The 20433-nt window shown below is 35.5% G+C and overlaps 1 protein-coding gene and 1 non-coding gene across 2 annotated transcripts in view; one reads left to right on the top strand and one right to left on the bottom strand.

The window, feature by feature from the left end:
* The window catches only part of CDH9 (cadherin 9), a 154899-nt gene that overhangs the window by 40599 nt on the left and 93867 nt on the right, over positions 1–20433 (top strand). Inside the window, exon 2 of the mRNA XM_075540889.1 lies at positions 2229–2504. Within this exon, the coding sequence (XP_075397004.1) occupies positions 2244–2504 (261 nt within the window). The 5' untranslated portion in view covers positions 2229–2243. The remainder of the gene's footprint in view (positions 1–2228; positions 2505–20433) is intronic.
* LOC142442048 (U7 small nuclear RNA) lies at positions 17336–17398 on the bottom strand. Its single transcript, XR_012783308.1, has one exon. It is a non-coding gene; the product is annotated as a U7 small nuclear RNA (small nuclear RNA).

Here is a 20433-nt window from a genome sequence, read left to right as displayed (position 1 = left end):
TGCCATGATAGAACCAATATTTTTTCCATTGCACCGGAAGTGAAAATGAGCGCTTTATCTCATACATAAATGCTCTGGGTCTTTTAAGATCTTTAATCTCTGGTACTATAATGTACAATTCCATTTTCTATTCCAAGTTCTACATGCCCAACAGAGAGATTAAACATGCTATATAAGACTCCAGGAAAAGAGGAATGCTTTTCAATTTCCTTCCTAAGGCTCACCAGCATAGGCAATGGCCAAGACAAACCCTAAAGAGAAGAAAATGAAGCATACATGCTAGACAACTAAGATATGCTGACTATGGACTTCCCATTTGGTGTTTTAACATTGGTCTTTGTACATGTCACTATAATGATTTCCTTGGCATTCTGGAACTGCCCTTTAAAACTTTCTATTCAAGGTTTTAATCAAGCATGTCTTCCATTGCCTTTACATACTCAGTGTTCATACTTTTATTTCTTGTATTTTAAATAAAATTTCTCATTCACAGAGATCCTATATAGGACTTTTGCAACTGTAAAAACCTGGGAACAGACAGTCTCAGTGGGTATTAACTTGTTAACATTACAACATTTACCCCACTGTATCATCAAGAATCTTTGCAATCTATTACTTTTTATAATTTTATTTTAAAATGAGACTTCAGAGTAGGAGGAAGGATTCTTAACAACCAGAAATATGCAAATGACACCATCTTGCTGGTTTGAAATAAGGAGGACTTGAAGCACTTATCAAGGAAGATCAATGCTTTCAGCATTCAGTATGGATTCAAAGTGAATGTAAAGAAACCTGAAATTCTCACAACTGAACCAATAGACAATAGATAATAAATGCAGAGAAGATTGGAGTTATCACTTTTGTTTTATTTGCTTCTTTTTTTTTCTTTTTTTCCAATGTGCTCCGATCCCCAGAGAGTGAGAGTGAGAGAATGAGTGAGTGAGAGAGAGAGAGAGAGAGAGAGAGAGAGAGAGAGAGAGAGAGAGAGAGTTATTTGCTTCTAAAATCAGTTTTTATGTAAGCATCAATACAAATCAAGGGACATATTATATTGGACAAATCTGCGGTACAAAACCTCTTTAAAGTTTTGAGTAGCAAGGATGCCACCTTGAAATTTTAAGGTATATTTGGTGCGAGCCAGGGTATTTTTAATTGTCTCATGTGCTTATAGAAATTATATAATAAGGAAGACAAAAGAAGAATTAAATGTGTGAATTGTGGTAGTGGTCTAAAACAATGAAAGTTCCATAAAGTGTCAGAAGAAAAAATGGCTTAGAACAAAATACAGGCAAAATGCTCCTTAGCTGGTAGGATGGTGAAACTTGGCCTATGTACTTTGGATATGCTATCAGGAATGCTTGTACTTTGGATATGCTATCAGGAATGCTAGTCCTTGGAGAAGGACAGCATGCTCAGTGAAGTACCAGGTCAACTAAAACGGAAGGCCATCAAAGAGATGTGTTGGCACAGTAGCCGCAACAATGGATTCAAAGACTATGATTGTGAGGTTGGTAAAGGGCCTGACGGTGGTTTGTCCTGTTGTTTGGAACTGACTCGATGCCACTTGAAGCAACAACATTCAAAGGAATCAACTTGATGTCAACAGGGAGAAGTAGATTGCAGATCTGAAACTCTTTTCTATTTTCATTGATAATAGAGCCTTTGGAGTCTCAATGCAAAAACTAAAAGTTAACTTGTGGATTGTAGAGGGTAATTTTTATATTTAGAAGTTTAAATTTAAAATGTCCACATTTGATGGATATATTTTTAAACACTCCCCCCCCCCCCAAATCTTTACCTTTGACTCAATTGCAATTCATTGTGCTCTAAAGGGCAGGTTAGAGCCGATCCTGTTGGTTCTCTTAGAGATTTATGGGATTAGAACTCGTCCTCTCTCTCCTGTGAATGGCTGGTGTTTGCAAAATGCTAATGTGGTGATTAGTAGTGCACCTCAGAACCCGCTCTACCCCCAGGCTCCCCATGTAATACACATGGTGCAGTGATGAAAAGTCAACTGAGGATGTCTGCTCTTCTTCACCTGTCCTCTGTCTACTACTCACCGCTGTGATGCAAAATCAATGTCACTTACAACACATCATATTTAAAATTTGTATATATATATGTGTTTATCCAATTTTAATAAGCTCTAGCAAAATCTACAGGTTACAGGTAATATGAAATTGGACCACCGCCCAATGAAACTAATTTGCCTCCTTGTTATTTTTCAGGGGAACAGAAAATATATGGAACTTGACATCTTGTTGAAATTGAAGATAATGTGGACGTACTTTTATCTACCATTATTCATCTGGACCTGTGCGTGCTATACACTTGATGCCTTTCCATTAGAAGAAAGAGCGAATAATTACTTACCAAGCAAAAGGACAGTTGATCTGACCAAAGAGAATGAAAACGTGCTACATCGCCGCAAACGAGGTTGGATGTGGAATCAGTTCTTCTTGCTGGAAGAGTACACAGGTTCAGACACCCAATATGTAGGCAAGGTAAGTCTTTCTATAAGAAATATGAGAGCTGAATCAAAGAGTTATTTATGTTTTTACAGAAGCTACATGACCAATGTGTCTGCAAAAACGCTTGACTAATATCATAGTGTGGTGTTGCAGTTTGGTTAAGGTGAGGATGTGATCTATTTGCATCATTGATGCTAGCTCAGAATCTATGTTGTGGTTAAACTGCTGTCTCATTGCTTTTTGACTCGTGGGGACCTGAAATGACAGTAGTAAAGCCACATAGTGTATCCTAGACTGTAATTTTTATGGACACATATCTCCAAGCCTTTTTTTCTGATGCTACTTTACGGGTGTAAATAATTAATATTTGATATGGGTCAAAACCTATGATAAGCAATAAAATTAATGATATATGGAATTGATTATTAATCAACCTGGCATGGCTTAATTATATGTGTATATATGTTAGAGATTATAAAAAATAATTGATTTTGAATTTAATTGAAAATAGTGGGTCATTAATAACCGTATGTTACAGGAAGCAAAAAAATATCCAACTGCAATGTACTAAAAAACACGTGAAAAACTAAAATATATTTTCACCAACACTCAATTAGGTATCAATTTATTATTATACTTAGAATGCTCTGTATGAGATAAAAGAATGATTATAACTATAGCTAGCTATTTCTGTTTCTTAATAATAACCAAACTTGACTACTTCCTGCCTTTTTTTTAGACTCAAGAGCTCTAGGCAAACAAAGAGGAGAAAGCATATTTATAATTGTAAGATGCAAAGGCAAGAGTTGTTTGTTAGCAATCAAGGTCAAGTGGAAATAGTAAATAAATAATTCTCTTCTTGAACTCAGTTTTGCTCAAGCATATGCAATAATCTTTCCAACTTAAATGATTTTCTAATATTTATTATCCTTTTATGATGCTGCACAATAGTCATACTTGGAATTTTCTTCAGCATAATCCCAATTCTGACAGTTATTATCAAAATCTAGGGGGAGATAGATAATTATGAACACTATTACTGTCTGCAGATCATGAACGGAGGGTCCGAAATGTCCATGGATAAACTTTTATCTTTTAATTGCATTTTTCTTGGGACTTTTTGAAGTTCCCTTGTTGTTATTTGGTTCTTGACACTTAAGCACCAGAAGTAGCTGTAGAATTATTGATCCATTAGTCTTATTGAAAAAATAAAATAGACAAGACCCAAAATGCAAATGTAAATCACAGTAGGTAAATCACAGTATGTCTGTAGCTTTTAAAACAGAAATATATTTATTCTGTGGAATTGTCAGTTCCTTTCCCTAGCATATTTTCTTCTAATATTGCATGTGGTGATACAATATAGTTTTCAAATGCAACCTTCTTTATAAAAAGCCTATTTTTTCTATTCTGATATTTTCCCTTCTAGTTTCATAGGTCATTCTCATTTTGGCCCAGACAATTCACTTACCTATTTTTCTCTCTTATTTTCCTCCAGTTAGTCATAGGGTATCCTCTAACATCCCTCATTTAACATCAATTTTCACACTGTGGTTAATAACTAACATGAGGATATTTCAACTTCAACTGTAAAACATTTTTGTCTAAAGGACAGGAAATTGCCCATGATTCTTTTTTGGGAAACTCTATAAGAACAATTTCAGGTCACAGTGTCCTACATAAGTGTTTTATCTTCAGATATTCATAGATACAAAATAATAGCCACAGAGAAAAAGAGATACAATTTTAAGAAACTCAAACCCGATCCAAATATTATTTTTCTTGTTAAAATTATGTATTCTAAACTTTTCATGTATATTTATTAATTTCCCCAAATGGCTACCATTAATGAACTGAACTTTTGTTATGCAAATTGCATGTTAGCTATTTGGGGGCTATTTTGCTTAATTTTTATAGGACTTTTTGATTCATAATAAACAAAGTCAAAATATGTGTACATATTTTTACTTAGGTACATTTCATACAGAATTGCATTATTATTTTGGAACACAATACTTTTTTCACTCAAGGATATATCAAATATGTACAATTGATTATTCCTATTTATTTTTGATAGGAGCTCACACGTATAGTTAGGCATGGTTGCCAACCGACTGCAAAGTCAGGAGTTTGAAGCCATCAGCTTCTGCACTGGAGAAACACAAGACTTTCTATCCCTTTAACGAGTTTCAGACTCCTAAACTCACAGGGATGGTTCTACCCTCTCCTATAAGGTTGCTGTGAGTCTGGATTCACTCTATGGCTGTGAATTTTGAGTTATGGATATTTATCATTGAGAGGGAGAGGACAATCCTAGAATGAAAAACCAATCACTGTCATTAAAATTTGAGGTGGAAGACAAAAATGGAAACCACAATTTGAAAAATGTTTATTGCTAGCTGTAAAATAATGCCTTTGGGAATCTCAAGCTCAACAAACTAAACCAACAAACCAAAAGAAAGTCTTACTTTCTTTACGAGGAAATTAATTTAACAATTTTGTTCTGCTGTTGTTAGGGGCTATCAAGTTACTTCCCACTCTGAGAGGACACGTGTATAACTGAACAAAATTCTGCCTGGCCTGTTTCCATCTTCACAATTGCTATATTTAAGTGCATTACTGCATCTATTGTACCACTTCATTTCTTCAAACTTCCTCTTTTATGCTAGCCGAGTCTGATATCCTTTTCCAGAGAATATTCTCCTCTGATCCAAGGTCCGAAGCACGTGCGATATAGTCTTGCAATGTTCACTCCTGGGAGCATCCTGGTCGTACTTCCTCCCAAACAGATTTGTTTGTTCTTTTTTCTAAATATAATAGTTTAAATACACGGATTCCTTTTGATCTTCATTATTAACTGTTCAACTTCTTACATGATTAAAAAAATATCATGGTTTGGGCTAAACACATCTTAGTCCTCAAGTTCACAGGACCTGGTTTTAGAAAACTGATAGGGCATAGAGCGGTTTTTATTAGTGACAATCAATCAGGCCTTCCATCATGAAAATTCCATCCGTAAAGCATCAAGCCTTGTGATCCCGATGCTTTGTGTCTGCTGTTATTTTCAGAAGTAAGTGGCCAGCACTACCTTTGGAGCTTGCTTTAGTCCGGCAACCCGTAGGACACCTGTTGAACATGTCTGCAAGGCTCCACTGACAGAGGGGGCTGTTTGCTGGGCAGTGCTCAGGAGTGAAACCCTGTTGTGCTCCCCATTGTTTTTTAATAACTATTAAAAAACAAAACAATCTGCTTCATTTTAGTTTAGCTGCAGAACTAAGTAAACTAATTAATATCATGCATTAATAGCATTGTAGATTCTTAAACATTAAAAATAGATATATATATTTGTAATGAAAAAGGAAAATGTTCAACTTAGTATCTGAGTTTGGTTCTTATAATAATACTCTATGAGATTTGATTGGTCTCAGATTACTAAAACCAAGTCATCTCAATCCGTACATACATCAATTGCGTAAAGCACATTTGTACATTTATTGCTCTCATTCTCAAAACATTTATTCTCCATCTAAGACTTTGGCATCAGCTCCTCATTTTTCCCCTCCCTCCCCGACCCCCCCATGAACCCTTGATAATTTATAAATTATTATTTTGTCATATCTTGCCCTGTCCAACGTCTCTCTTCACCCACTTTTATGTTCTCCGTCCCCCAGGGAGGAGGTCACATGTAGATCCTTGTAATCGGTTCCCCCTTTCCAACCTATGTTCCGTCTACCCTCCCATTAGTGCCATTCAAACCACTGATCCTGAAGGGATCATCCACCCTGAATTCCCTGTGTCTCCAGTTCCTATCTGTACCAGTGTACATCCTCTGGTCTAACCAGACTTGCAAGGGAGCATAGGGATCATGATAGTGGGTGGGGAGGAAGCATTTAAGAACTAGAGGAAAGTTGTATGTTTCATCGTTGCTACATCGCACACTGACTGGCTCATCTTCTCCCTGAGACCCTTCTGTAAGGGAATGTCCAGTGGCCTACAAATGGGCTTTGGATCTCAACTCCGCACTCTCCCCTCATAAACTGTGATAATATTTTTTGTTCTGATGATGCCTGATACCGATTGCACAGGCTGGTGTGGTTCTTCCATGTGGGCTTTGTTGCTTCTGATCTAGATGGTCACTTGTTTGCCACAAATTGTGTTTTTAAATAATAAAAATAATTTTTTCTTGCTCAAGAGGATTACACATTTATAAAGATTTTGACCAAACTTCTCTATAGTTTGAATAAACACATAAGGCTGAATGAAACAGAGTTGCCATATAGCTGTACAGGAATTAAAATAATTTTAACAAAAATCTTAGTAAATACTCCTACTGGTCTCAAACAATTTTCATGTATTTTTCTTTTTCTTTGTGTCAAATCTGTCTTAAAATATTTATTGTTATCCTGTAACAAGAATCATTTGATATGATATCAATAATTATAGACAATGAAATAGAATTTAATGAAATTTTACTAGCTGTTTAACAAATAGCTAGTAAAATTTCATTATTCTATCATGCAATCCCCAGCTTCCTTTCCCTCATTGAGTCTATAATTTCCAACTCTAGTTCCTTCCTCTTCATTTACAACTTTTGAGACCCCATGTCCAATAATTAACAGTGCATCTTGAACTATCATTTAGAACTTAAACTATCACGTGGATCTGTGTTTATCGCGGTAAATCTTAAAATGTTCTTCTTTTAGACAATGAATGGGCTACCATTCCTCTTCAATTTAATATTTTAGGCATACCATATAATTACCTAACTCAAAATGCTCAGTATCAATCCATTTCAACTTAATAATGTTTACAATATCTATCTTCTAATCATATATATATATTTACATCTACAATATTTCTAGATTCATATTTAACACAGTCCATGTGGCAGTTATTGGGTATTTGAAGCCATTTATACTCATTTGAGTCAGGTCCCATTTGCTTTATTCCAGTCACATCATTAAGGTCAACTGTGATTTGGGGAGGTACTTCTTTCCAAGTCATATTGAAAGTCCTCATGGCTGACACTGTGTCTGAACATGGTTCACTGTTGTTCATAGGTTTTAACTGACCAGTTTTGCTGCTTTTGTTATTGTGTTTTCTAAGATGTAGGTCATCAGTTTCTCTATCGCACATAAAAGTCCCTTTGAAATTGTTGTTTCCGTTGTTAGGTATATACAACAAAATGAAACGCATTCCTGTCCTGTGCCATGCTCAAACGTGTTCCTATATTGGATTCCCTTGTTGCAAACACTGTATTAATCATCTTGTTCAAGAGCTATTTTTGGACTTTCCATTTAATTTGCCAAGCATGCTGTCCTTCTCCAGGGACTGAACTCTCCTGACAACATGTCCTAAGTATGTAAGATTAAGTCTCAACACCATCATATCCTCTAAGGAGCATTCTGGCTGTCTTTCTTCCAAGAACGATTGATTTGTCCATTTAGTGGTCCATAGCACTTTCAATAGTCTTCCCCAGCAGCACAATTCAAATTCATCAATTCTTTGGTCTTCCTTATTGAACTTGCATATCCATAAGTGGCCATTTAAAATACTATGGCTAGGGTCAGGCACACTCTAGTCCTCAAAGTAACACCTTGTTCTCTAGTACTCTAATGGGGTCTTGTGCTGCAAATTTACACAACTTAATGCATGTTTTGATCTCTTGACTGCTGCTTCTATGAGCATTGATTGTGGATCCAAGCAAGTCACAATCTTTGACAACTTCAGTCTTTTCTCTATGAAACATTATAGTGCAGTTGTGAGTTTTGGTCTTCTTTACACATTGAGATGTCATCCATACTGAAGGCTGAAGTCCTTGATTTTCATCAGCAAGGTCTCCTCAGTTTCAGCAAGCAAGGTCATGCTATTAGCTCATTGTCACTCACTGTCCAGTCGAAGCTGACATTTGGGGCCCTCTAGAACAGGGTGGAATTGTCGCTGGGTTCCTGACACTGTAAACTTTGTGGAATTAGAATGCCCCACCTTCATCAGAGAAGTGGTATCTTTGAACTGCTGTCCTTGCTGATTGCAGCCCAAGGTAGCACCATTGGGCACCAGAACTCTGCATATTACAGGTTGGTAATAAGCTTTCTAACAATACTGACACATTCTTCCATATACAATCCTTCTCTGGTTATTTGCTCAGCATATAGTTTGAATCAGTATGAGAAGATGATACAACCCTTAGGCAAAATGTTCCTGAACATACGTATGTAAAATGACTGCTAAAACGAGGAAGAAAAAGCAGTGAAGCGATTGCAGAGGGTGACTTGAGAAGACAATTGAGATGTATATTTTTCTAATATTGCTCTAATAGCCATACCGCCTTATGTGATATATTATAGTCCTAGATTCTATGCCTGTATGTGTAATCTCACTTGGGAGGGACTTCTCAGCTATGATAATTAAGGCCAGGATTAAGGGACAGTTAAGTCTTGACCTCAGTAGTGGGGGTGAACCAAGTCACACCATTTGTGTCCTGGTACTTGATATGCCAAAAGTAGTAGCTACACCAACATTAAAGTGATTATTTTTTGTATAAAATCAATTTCAGACACAGAGATAAAATCCCCAATGCCATCAGAGAGCATGTTTCAGATCGCTGAAGTGCTGAAGGACAAAATCAGAGGCGCCAGAGATTGTAGCAAACATGCTCAGAGTGGCAGTGTCAAGTGCATTTTCTGCCATCTGGCAGAGAGATAGGTTCACAGAAGCCAAGGCCATATGGCTGAGAGACTGAGCACCAGAGAGGAAGATTTGGTTGCTTGCTGAGGAGAGGCAGTGTTGTGGACCAATGATTGTATCCTAAGTATTTACTGATGCTAGCTTGTGACAACCTGATAACTCCCCTAATAAACTCCCTAATAATGAGTTCTGTGAACTCTGAGTACTGGCTATTGCAATGAATTCTGGAACCAATCTTACATGTACAGTGACGAGGGAGGAAGGTTAGTATCAGAATAGGTAAAGAACAATGGAGCATGCATGCATGTTGGACCCATGTCTCATATGAAGTGTAAGGACTTAAAGTATGTTGAAGTACAGAGTTAAGAAGAAAGATTAAAACAAGGATGTCCTCAAGGAAATGAATTACCACAGAGGTAGCAACATTGGAATCAACCATAGCCGTTTTTGTGAGGATGCTAGAAGATGGTGCAGCATTTTATTCTACTGGAGATAGCTCTAGTCTGAGTCAGAGCCAACTCATCAGTCTCTCACAGCAATGAAACAAGGGAAAAAACAAGTATCAAATTTAAAATTTATAAATGTCTGTATTTTGTTCAACTGTGCATTCAGATTGCCTCATTTACATTTAATTAGGTTGATACATAGGCAATTCACTAAATATGTTCTCCAGAACCATATCTAAAACAAAAAAGTATTTAATTAATTTCTTTTCTCCTTCAGCCTTAAGTTATGACAGTATTATCTGCACAAATAATATACAAAAGATAAATCAGATAAATAAAATCTCAAATTTACTGATGAATGTTTAGTGACTTTTTATAGCATTTTCTGTACTAAAAGAAATGTCTCTGGAACTGATTGCGATGGTCAACACACCCCTATACAGGGGAAGAACAACAGAAAACATGAGGAAAGTGAGACAGCGGTCAGAGTGAAAATAATAACAATGTACAATCTATCAGGGGGTTATGAGGATGTGCGGGGAGAATGGCCGGGGGCAGAGGAGCTGATAACCAAGGGCTAAATAGAAAGTAAATGTCTAGAAAAGAATGAAGGCCACATATGTACAAACATGCCTGACTCAATAGGTGTATGGATTGTGATAAGAGTTGTACGAGCCACCACTAAAATGATTAAAAAAAAAAAGTCCCTAGGGAAGTTTTTGAATGCTATGATTTACAGCACTATTCAGCAGTGTCTTTCCACTTTATAGATGTAAATTATATCTTTCGATGTTAAGGATAGGACTAGGTTCTCATTGTAGTCTTCAAAGTTGCATTTGCCCTGAGTTTTATAGAAATTTACTTTCACAATATGAATCTGAGTTTGTATACTTATACTCCAAATACTACTGTATTACCCATTCTCTGGATTATTAAATACACTTACGAACTACAATCTTAGTTTCTATTTATTTTTAATTCTCAAAACAAAAATCACACCTTGTTGCTTGAATAACAGCAATGACTTGCACAAAATATCTATTTGAAAATTATTTAAATCTATTTAAGTAGAAGTCAAAGTATTCATTATCCTTGAATATGAAAGATTACCTTCTAATTTCCAATGGCTGTAGCCTTATTTCTGGGTAAAATACAACACTTTCCCATTAATTTGGTCTCTAGTGCATCCTGTATACAGGCCATTTCCTAGGGAATATCCCAGCCTCTTATTCATAATTTAATCTCTCATTAAATTTACCCCATCACATATATAGTTCCTCTTACAAATAATCTATCTTTATCTTTACAACTACAATGCCTCCTACCATTTGAGATCATCTGTCAAAGTCTTATACTTGGCAGACATTTCATTATATTGGTAAATCCTTTATTTCATCTTCTAGAATCTGTGATTTTTAGGTTTGTGTTTTTATTTTGTTATTTTCTCCAATAAATGCTTGAAATCATATTGTTGAGAATGAAGGGGGTCAGTGCAGAGACCTACAATGGAAGTGCGGACAATAAGACATCCCCTCACAGAAGGGTCACAGGAAGGGTTGAGTCAACCTGGGCTCAGTCTAGCACCAATGAAACACACAATTTTCCTCTGGTTCCTTGAGGCTTCCTTACTCCCACTGTCATGGACCCCAGGTCTACCTTTCAGTTCTGGCTAGAACACAGGTATGAATCAGAGCTCTCGACCACAGAATCCAGGTCAGATAAACCCCTTAGGAACAGAAATGGGAGTGACAGTACCAGGAGAGTAGGGAGAAGGTGTTAGGAGGATAGGAGGAAGGGAAAGCCAATTGTAATCATCCCCAAGTGGGATGAACAACAGAAATGTGGGTGAAGGGAAACAGCAGTCGGTATAAGATATGAAAACAATAATAAATCATAATTTATCAAGGGGTCATGAGGGTGGTGGGGGAGGGAGAAAAAGAGGAGCTGATAGCAAGGACTCAAATATAAATTAAATGTTTAGAAAATGATGAGGCACCATATGTACAAATTTATGTTTGATATAATTGATTTATGGAATGTTATAAGAGCTCTCAGTGCCCCCAATAAAACTATTTATTAAAGTCTACAAGTTATGTCATATATTTGATAAATGACAGACAATATGACATTTACAGCACCTCCTCCCTTCCCCCCCAAAGTTGAAAACATACTTTCACTCAGGATAACAATTTGGCAAATAATTCAATAAATAAGCTAAAAGATTCAATATTCTGGACTCTGAAGAATTGACAGTTTTAAAAAAAGAAAGAGCCAAGAAAAAATGCATTCTTTTTCTAATCAAATTCTAAATGTCTTTGTACTGATATATGTGATATATTTCTCCTGTTATTCCCCTTTCTTTCTTATATTTCTTTAATATTAGAGACTTAATTGCAGCCAAGCCACTGCTCCAAAACTAGACCCATTGCCATCACGTTGCTGCAGTCTCATAGCGGCCTTTAAAGTCTTCCAAAACTGTACCTGATCTTGTGAGTAGAAAACCCAGTCTTTACCCTGGGGAGAAAACGAACTATACCACCAGGGCCCTGCTACTTAGCTCTGACATCTCAAATATCACTTGATTCAAACTTTCAATTAAAAATCTCTATGTTCTTCACATAGATATTGTTTGGCATGAAGAATGAAACTACTAAATTAACACATTCTGACTCACAGTGCTTTGATTCTCAAATATCACTTGATTTAAACTTACTTCTAATTTTAAAACACCTATGTTCTTAACATAGATGTTGCTTGACCTAAGAATTGAAATACTAAATTAAACACATTTTGACTGACTGTGATATTTGACACCATCCTAGACAAAATTTTCCTGTGTCTTATACAATTTAACTAAAATATTTATTGCTTTCTAAGTGATGATTAAACTATTTTTCAAAATTAAAAATGTGGAGGAGAATGTTTATAAATATTATGTCAAAATCACGTTGACATAATATTTGTGATATTTTCTGAAACATTCCACTGCATTGCAGGCAGCAAAACTATTTCTAAATTCCATCTATTCTTCTGCTACTTCAAAATTTTCAAATTTACCCTACTCCTCACTGATATAAATAAATATTATAAAGGACCTAGTATAGAACTATAAATTAAGCAAGATTAGGATTCAGAAGTAATTATTCTTTTATTATATTTTATTATTATATGCATTCATGACATCTATCATTGTTATTATTAAACACTGATTAATAGTTGGATCTATAAGGTATAAATCTAGGAAACTGGAATGAAAAATGAAATGGAGCACAAAAAGACTGCTGCCCTAGGCATTAGTGAGCTGAGATGGTTTGCTCTTGACCATTTTGAATTGAGCAATCGTATAACTTAGGATGCCCGGATGGGAAAATTGAAGTGTAATGGCATTTTATTCACTGTCAAAAAGAATATGTCAGGATCAATCTTGAAGTACAATGGTCAGTGATATGATAATACCTATCTATTTAAAAGGAATGCCAGTTAACACAATATTGTCCAATTGACCCTCTGTTCTCATAAGCTAACAAAGAACAAGCTGTTAAATTCTATTGCCTTCAGTGTTCGGATATCGATCAAACATATATTCAATGTGTATTGATAATTTCTGGCCATTTGAATGAAAATCTTGGAAATAAAAAGGGTCAGTTTTTGAAAAATAAGAGTACAGTAATAGATATGAAATTTGAAATCATTATAAAATTCTGCAAAGCCAATTATTTAGTGAAAATACTTTTTTTAATCAGCATGAAATGTCACTGTACATGTGTACCTCACCACATGTAAAACAAAATAAATGATAACTATATATGTGGACTAAAAAACACCATAATAGCTTCACACATTAACTTCACCAGATGTAACGCAAAGCAAGCCAAATGACTACACATGTGGAAAAACACAGTGGGGTAGCTCAATGTCATCAGTCAGAGAAAGTAAATTCAAGTTTAACCTGCAGGAAAATTTTAAAAACCCAGGAGATACAGCAATGAGTGTAGCTCATCTAAATTTAGTGACCACTATAAAAACGGTTATCTAGAATGCCAGAAACACCAACATGTCAGTGAAAGATAATCAAGAAAGAAAAGAGCAAAATAATGTCAAAAGGGACTCACTTTCTCTTAAATATAATGAAATTAAAATGACTTAAAGAAATGATTAAGACATGGAACTGAACATAAATTTTCAAAATAAAACTCTAGAAGACAAAATAAAGTACTTTCATACAATGTACAAAGACCTAAAATGAGAAAGCTAAAAAGAGTGAACACTTTTGCCATTTCTGAACTTGAAAGAAGTAATACCTCAGGTTCAAAAACTAAAGCATTCTGTAGGAAAAATATAAAAGATGCAAGAAGTACCAAAATAAAATGGAAAGAGTAAACAATTCCTATTGCAAAAATAATCGGTCATTCCTTGACTCCGTGAAAAAGTGCATTAAGCCACTGTCCCACAAGAATTGGCCAAACATTTCAGGGGTTAGGACATGTTATACAAGGCTCTCCCCCCAAAAAATACTGGACATTTTTTTCAACGCTATGCATTTATTTATTTATTTATTTTACAAAGCAACCTTATCACATTCAAAGTACTCTCCATTATACTTAATATGTGTGTGAAAATATGCAATCCCATACTTGGTAACATTTTTCAAACTCATCTCTTTGGATGGCTGACAGCACCTCCCTCATCTTTTTCTTCACCTCTTCTAAATCATGAAATCACTATCCTTTCATGTCCCTCTTCATCCACAGAAACAAAAAGAAGTTGAGCAGAACAAGGTCAGGTGAGTAATGTGTGGTGCAAGAAAGGCATGATGGTTTTTGCCCAAAACTGGCGCAATGAGATGGCTGCATGAGCAGGTGAATTTTTGTGGTGGCAAAACTAGTTCTCCATCTACCACAAACAGGCCATTTTTGTGGCACACTGCTATGCTACATTTTCGGAGCATCCAAATAGAAAGCATGATTGACAGTTTGACCTGGTGGAACAAAACTCCAAATGCACTGCTAGTAGACATTTTCTTCCATTTGGGAAGTTGATGAACATCCAGAATGAGGTTTGTCTTCCATCTACATTACATCTTTTTTGAAATGAGAAAAACACTTGAACACTTGAGTTTTCCCCATAGTGCAGTTCTTGTAAAATCTGTTCAATCTCACCACAGTTTCTCTTGCATTTTTCTGGAGCAGGGAACAATATTATACAGCGGTACCTTGTTCTCTTAAATCGGTCATCACAAAAACATGTGGTTCAAGTGAAACTGCTTTGACGAAAAACTTCACTGTGACCAGAGAGAAACTTCCCAGGTTCCACCACTGGGTGCACTAACTCTGAGAAAGTTTCTGGATACTCACTTAGTGGGAAACATGAGTACTGTAAAAGCTCTGCCCTGCCCAGCAAAATTGCATTTTTTTGTGGGGGTACCCCCTCTTATAACTGATGGCATTGAAGGGAGAAGTCCGAACTTCACTGAAGAAATTAGTGAAAAATCACTTTCAAGTAATTGTCAAAATACCAAATGACACGCTTAAACTAATAAATGTACAGTTGATAGATTAGATTCACTTGTGAATGCCAAGAAATTTGTAAGACAGTTGACTTGTTAAACACTGGAAGCGATTCATATTTGCTATCAAAATATTTGTAACATATGCAATGTGAATATTATAAGAGAATACTACCAATATCACACACAAGTAAAAATTTGCTAAAGATTATCCAAAACTGGTTGCAGTACCCTGTACATTGACAGGGTACAGCTAGATGAGAAGGTGGCACAAGGGATTTCATAACTGATGACACATGGCTCTTGTCTAAAAGTAAGAATTACCAGAATGATATTTACTCTTGTTTTATAAAGTAAGCAAAGTCAGTCACCGTTCTATATCCTAACAAACTATGGTCAAGATGCTTTGTAAAGCAGTAGAGAAGAAGAGGAAGACCCTGGATGGGTTTGCATAGTGGCTTCCAAAATGGGCTAAAACACAGCAATAATTGTGAGACTGGCACAGACTATGCTGCGTTTTGCTCAGTTTTAGAGACAGTTTCTAGGAGCCAGAGCTGACGTACCTAATAGACCTAAAACGTTTCTCTATAGCAACGATTGTAAAAATGTACCACGGATGTTTACAAATATTCTGTTTCCTTGTGTCAAACCTTTCTAATCTGTCTATGTTATTGTGTTTAGTTTTGTTTTCATGAACTACCATTCACCAGGAGAACCTAATTTATCACATATCAAAACATTAACTAGTCACATACCATCTTCATAATCATTGTTATTTAAGTTCATTAATAAGCTATTACATAGCATCTTCCAATCGAGCACTGTATCAGAAAGTGGTTGTTGCCTCCATCAGGTTTTCAGGGACTAGTTTCAAAAGTGAATATCTAGCGTCTTTCAGTCTATTTCTTCTGGAATCTCCATTGCAACTTGACCAGCATTAATGGTCCTGCTAGTATTAAAAATTTCAGTTGCTGCACTTTTATCATCTTAGTAATATGTGAACCATCAAATGACAGGAAGTCAAATCTGTCCATAGTGTATCATAATAACTAAGATTATGTATTTATGATATACATTTTGCACAGAATTATGCTTAGAAGATGTTCTAAAATTATCTAGCACTCTTTATGCTGACTCCATAGGGCAAATGGAGTTGCTCTTGATAAACAACTCAAAATGCGTTTAGTTGAATTATCACGGTAACTATTTAATTTCCAGAATTTCTTGCAGTAGTAATTTGAATAAATCATCTTATTCACAACTTAGGAAGTTTTATCCCAATATTTAGATTCAAAGCAGAATTTAATGAATAAGTGAGTGAAGGCAGATATGTGGGAATAATCATTTTACAACAGTAATAACTCTAATACATTTGCATTTTTTCATCTGTGAGCATTTTTTCCCCTGGAAAATTAAAATTATATTCTCCCACACTCTATATTTAATTTCTCTTACTCTATAACTATAATTTATTTCAAACATTTTCTTTTGCAAATATTTTAATAAAAACTTCAATTAAACATATTTTGGTGAATGTTTATATGTACTTGAGAAAAATGTGCATGGTAGAATATTCTGATAATCTTAATGGATGATGGTATCATTTACTGCTGAATCATTACATATTTTTAACTCATTCTAATTCTTAGAGAAGCATTTTAATATCTAAAATTTTAATGTTTGCTAAACTTTGTTGATTTCTTAAAAAAAACCTTTTATACAGTCATTAGGTAGATATTCAGTTATACTTACATTTCTGAGTGGTTCATATTCTCTGGATTAAGCCTTTATTATTTTGAAACACTTTAATAGCTGTCAAAATACATTAGTCTGCCTGAAACTGTCTTAACACCAACTGACTCTTATGATGCATTTGTCTGTTCATTTCTCCTACTTTTTTTACTCCAGGCCTCTTCTATGGAATTTTATTGGAAGCAGGAATTCTTGCAAACTGTTCACATTTGGTTGATTTTTTATTAATCTGCTCTTATAATCTTTACCATTTAATTGAAATGATAACATCCAGACATGTATGTTGTTAGGTGCCAAGTTGGTTCTGGCCCATAGTGAATTTATGCACTAATATAGTGAACTCTGCCCAGTTCTGCAAAAGCCTTACCATTATGCTATGTCCGAGTTCATTGTTGCAACCACTGTGTCAATCCATCTCATTCAGGAACTCTTACTTTTCATTTATAGTAATATAATTATTGATATACTTTTTTTCTGGTTTTTTCTGGAAATAACAGAAAACCTGCCAGACAATTTCTAAAAGAGCTGTAACACTGATATACTTAGTTTTAAAGCCTACAATTTTGTAGCTGTTTTTATGTTGTCATTTAATCTTTATTTCTGCTTTTCTACTATCTTTTATTGTAAAGCAGTTTTTACTATCTTAGTTTATGCTCCTCCTTGACTTTTAAAAATACATTATTTTTGCCCATTGTTGTTACGTCAGTTCTGGGTACTGGTGACCTCCTGAGTGAAGAATAAAATAGTGCAGACGGTTTTCAAAGAAGGTTGCTAGGGCTGTCTCAGTGGCCTTCTTGGGTGGGTTTAACATCTGGCTTGTCATGGAGCATGTAACCATTTGGATCACTAATATTACTTATCTTAGCACAAAATAAGTGGACAAAACTTTACTTTCATTTTTCCTACATATATTTTATTTGTGTCATATATTTTCCTTCTTTATAAAATAGCAAATTGTAGGGCATATTGTTATTTCTATTACTTGAAGGAATGGTGCTGGTACAGTGGTTACACACTTAGCTACAAAACTAAAGTCAGGATAAAACTTCTGATCTGTTCTGTGGGAGAAATATGTGGGAACCTGGTTCTTTAAATACTACAGCTTTGCTAATTCCACCCAGCCAGTGGTCTGTACTACAATGTCCCTATGTTGGAATCTGGTTAATTGCCATTTTTGTTTATTTTGTTTGTTTTTTGTTTGTATTGGGGGGCATTGTATGTTAGTTGTATTGTTTAAATATTTGTTTATTGCTTTAAATCTTTAAAAATGTGATTTATATTTCCTGTCAGTGCTTGTCATTCCTTCCTAGGGTGTCCATCAGTGTGGTATGTTGTGGTGGTATGGTGTATTCCTAACAAAACCTATTTCCCCTCAATCTGAGTCATTTCACCAGCATGTTTTGTAGCATCGCAATGTCGTCGTTTCCATTCTGACTCATAGTGATCCAGTAGACCGGGCTCTAAATTGAACTAGATCCAGAAGAACTGCCTCTGTGGATTTCCAAGACTATAAATTTTTTTTTCTGTTTTTAGTGAACTGTTATTCTTTTTGTTTTCTTAAACATTTTATTAGGGGCTCATACAACTCCTATCACAACCCATACATACATCAATTGTGTAAAGCACATCTGTACATTCATTGCCCTTATCATTTTCAAAGCATTTGCTCTCCACTTAAGCCCTTTACATGAGGTCCTCTTTTTTCCCCTCCCTCCCCGCTTCCCCCCTCATGAGCCCTTGATAATTTATAAATTATTATTTTATCATATCTTTCCCTGTCCGACATCTCCCTTCACCCCCTTTTCTGTTGTCTGTCCCCCAGGGAGGAGGTCACATGTAGATCCTTGTAGTTGGTTCCCTCTTTCCAACCCACTCACCCTCTACTCTGCCAGTATCGCCCCTCAAACCCCTGATCCTGAAGGCATCATCCACCCTGGACTCCCTGTGCCTCCAGCTCCTATCTGCACCAGTGTACAACCTCTGCTCTATCTAGACTACCTTGCAAGACTATAACTTATTTATGAAAGTAGACAGCTCAGTCTTTCTCTCTTGAGGCAAGCAGTGCAATGTGTCACCACTATGCCACCAGGTCTCAATTTCCTTTTGTAGTGTTGGTCTGTTGAATATCCATTTTCTTAGCTTTTGTTTATATGAAAAAGTTTTACTTTAATTTTGGATATATAATTTTACTGGATATCAAAATCTAGTTTGACTTGAAAATTGTGCATGTTCGTGAACTTCTTTGTGCCTGTATTCTCTTTTAGTACTGTAAAACTGTTGTAACATTGTCATCTGAATTCAATTAGTTGTCATAATAAGCCAGGAATTATTCTTATAATTTTCCCCCATTACATAAGATATTTATTTCTCTGGCTGTACAGTTTTTTGTATTTTTTAAATGTTTTTTATTGTGAATTTGGTGAAGGTTTAAGGAGGAAATCATCAATACTACATTCAACAATTCATACAATTTTTGTTTATTGAGCAATTCCCTCCAGTGTGCCATCGCTTTTCTCAATTTTTCCTTGTATATCCAAATTTTTCTTGTATTTTGCCTTTCAATGAAAATTTCTGTACTTTCACTCTTCATTTGGTATTCCAAATTTAAATATTTGGCTAAATGAAAAAATCCCGTATTTCTGTGACATTTTAAAAAACTTATTTTCCATTATTTTTCTCTGTGCATGAATTTGTATATTTCTGTTAATTCCATTCTAATTTATTATTTCATCATCCTCTATAGTATTTTATTTTTGTATCACATGTCATATTTATTTGATTTCAGGTTTTTTATTTGTTTGTATAATTATAAAACCCTTCACAATCTTATTCATATTTCAGGATGTACTACAAGTTAAATAAGTAGAATTTGATCCCCCTCAAAATAATGCCTTGTAAAATGATTCCTAAATATATCTCCCTAAGTGTGTTAGTCTGTGTACATTAGAAAAACAAATCCACAGAAACTCATATGTATAAGAGATAATTTTATATAAAGAGTAAGTGCACATCAAGAAAACATCCCAACCCAGTGCTGCTCAAGCCCACAAGTCCAACATTAACCCATATGTCTGACACAAATCTACAAAACCCCCCTCTATCTCATGAAACACACACAGTGATGCTGACTGCAGGATGAAAGCCAAATCAGTGAATGTGTAAGCATCTCAGCGCTGGCAAGGGTCTCCACATGGTTGCTCCAGCACCCAATGCTGCATCAGGGTAGGTCCATGTGACTTCTCCTCAGAGATGTCTTGCAGGAAGTGAGCCTTGCAGCTGAAGCAGGAGCTGGTTAAGGCAGCTGCACCCTGGTCTGACCATCAGAGAGCAAGAGACCCGATAACGAGAAAGGCCCTTCAATTTACCCCACATGTGTTTATCTGCCAGGTTGACACAATAAACTTTATCTCACTAAGTGATCACCCTTTTAGTGTTTCTTTAGTAAACCCAATGTTTTTTTTACCAAGCACACTATGTAAGAAAGCTTCAAGTAGAAACTCTTTCCTAGTACCTGGCCATTACTAAAATATCTGATCAATTTTCACTGTCATCCTTTTCATTTTGGGGGTTC

The sequence above is a fragment of the Tenrec ecaudatus genome, chromosome 2 (genome assembly GCF_050624435.1).
Source record: "Tenrec ecaudatus isolate mTenEca1 chromosome 2, mTenEca1.hap1, whole genome shotgun sequence".
In the NCBI taxonomy this organism is placed as follows: Eukaryota; Metazoa; Chordata; class Mammalia; order Afrosoricida; family Tenrecidae; genus Tenrec; species Tenrec ecaudatus.
The sequence above is the reverse complement of the archived record's forward strand: the minus strand, read 5'-3'. Positions and strand labels throughout refer to the sequence as shown.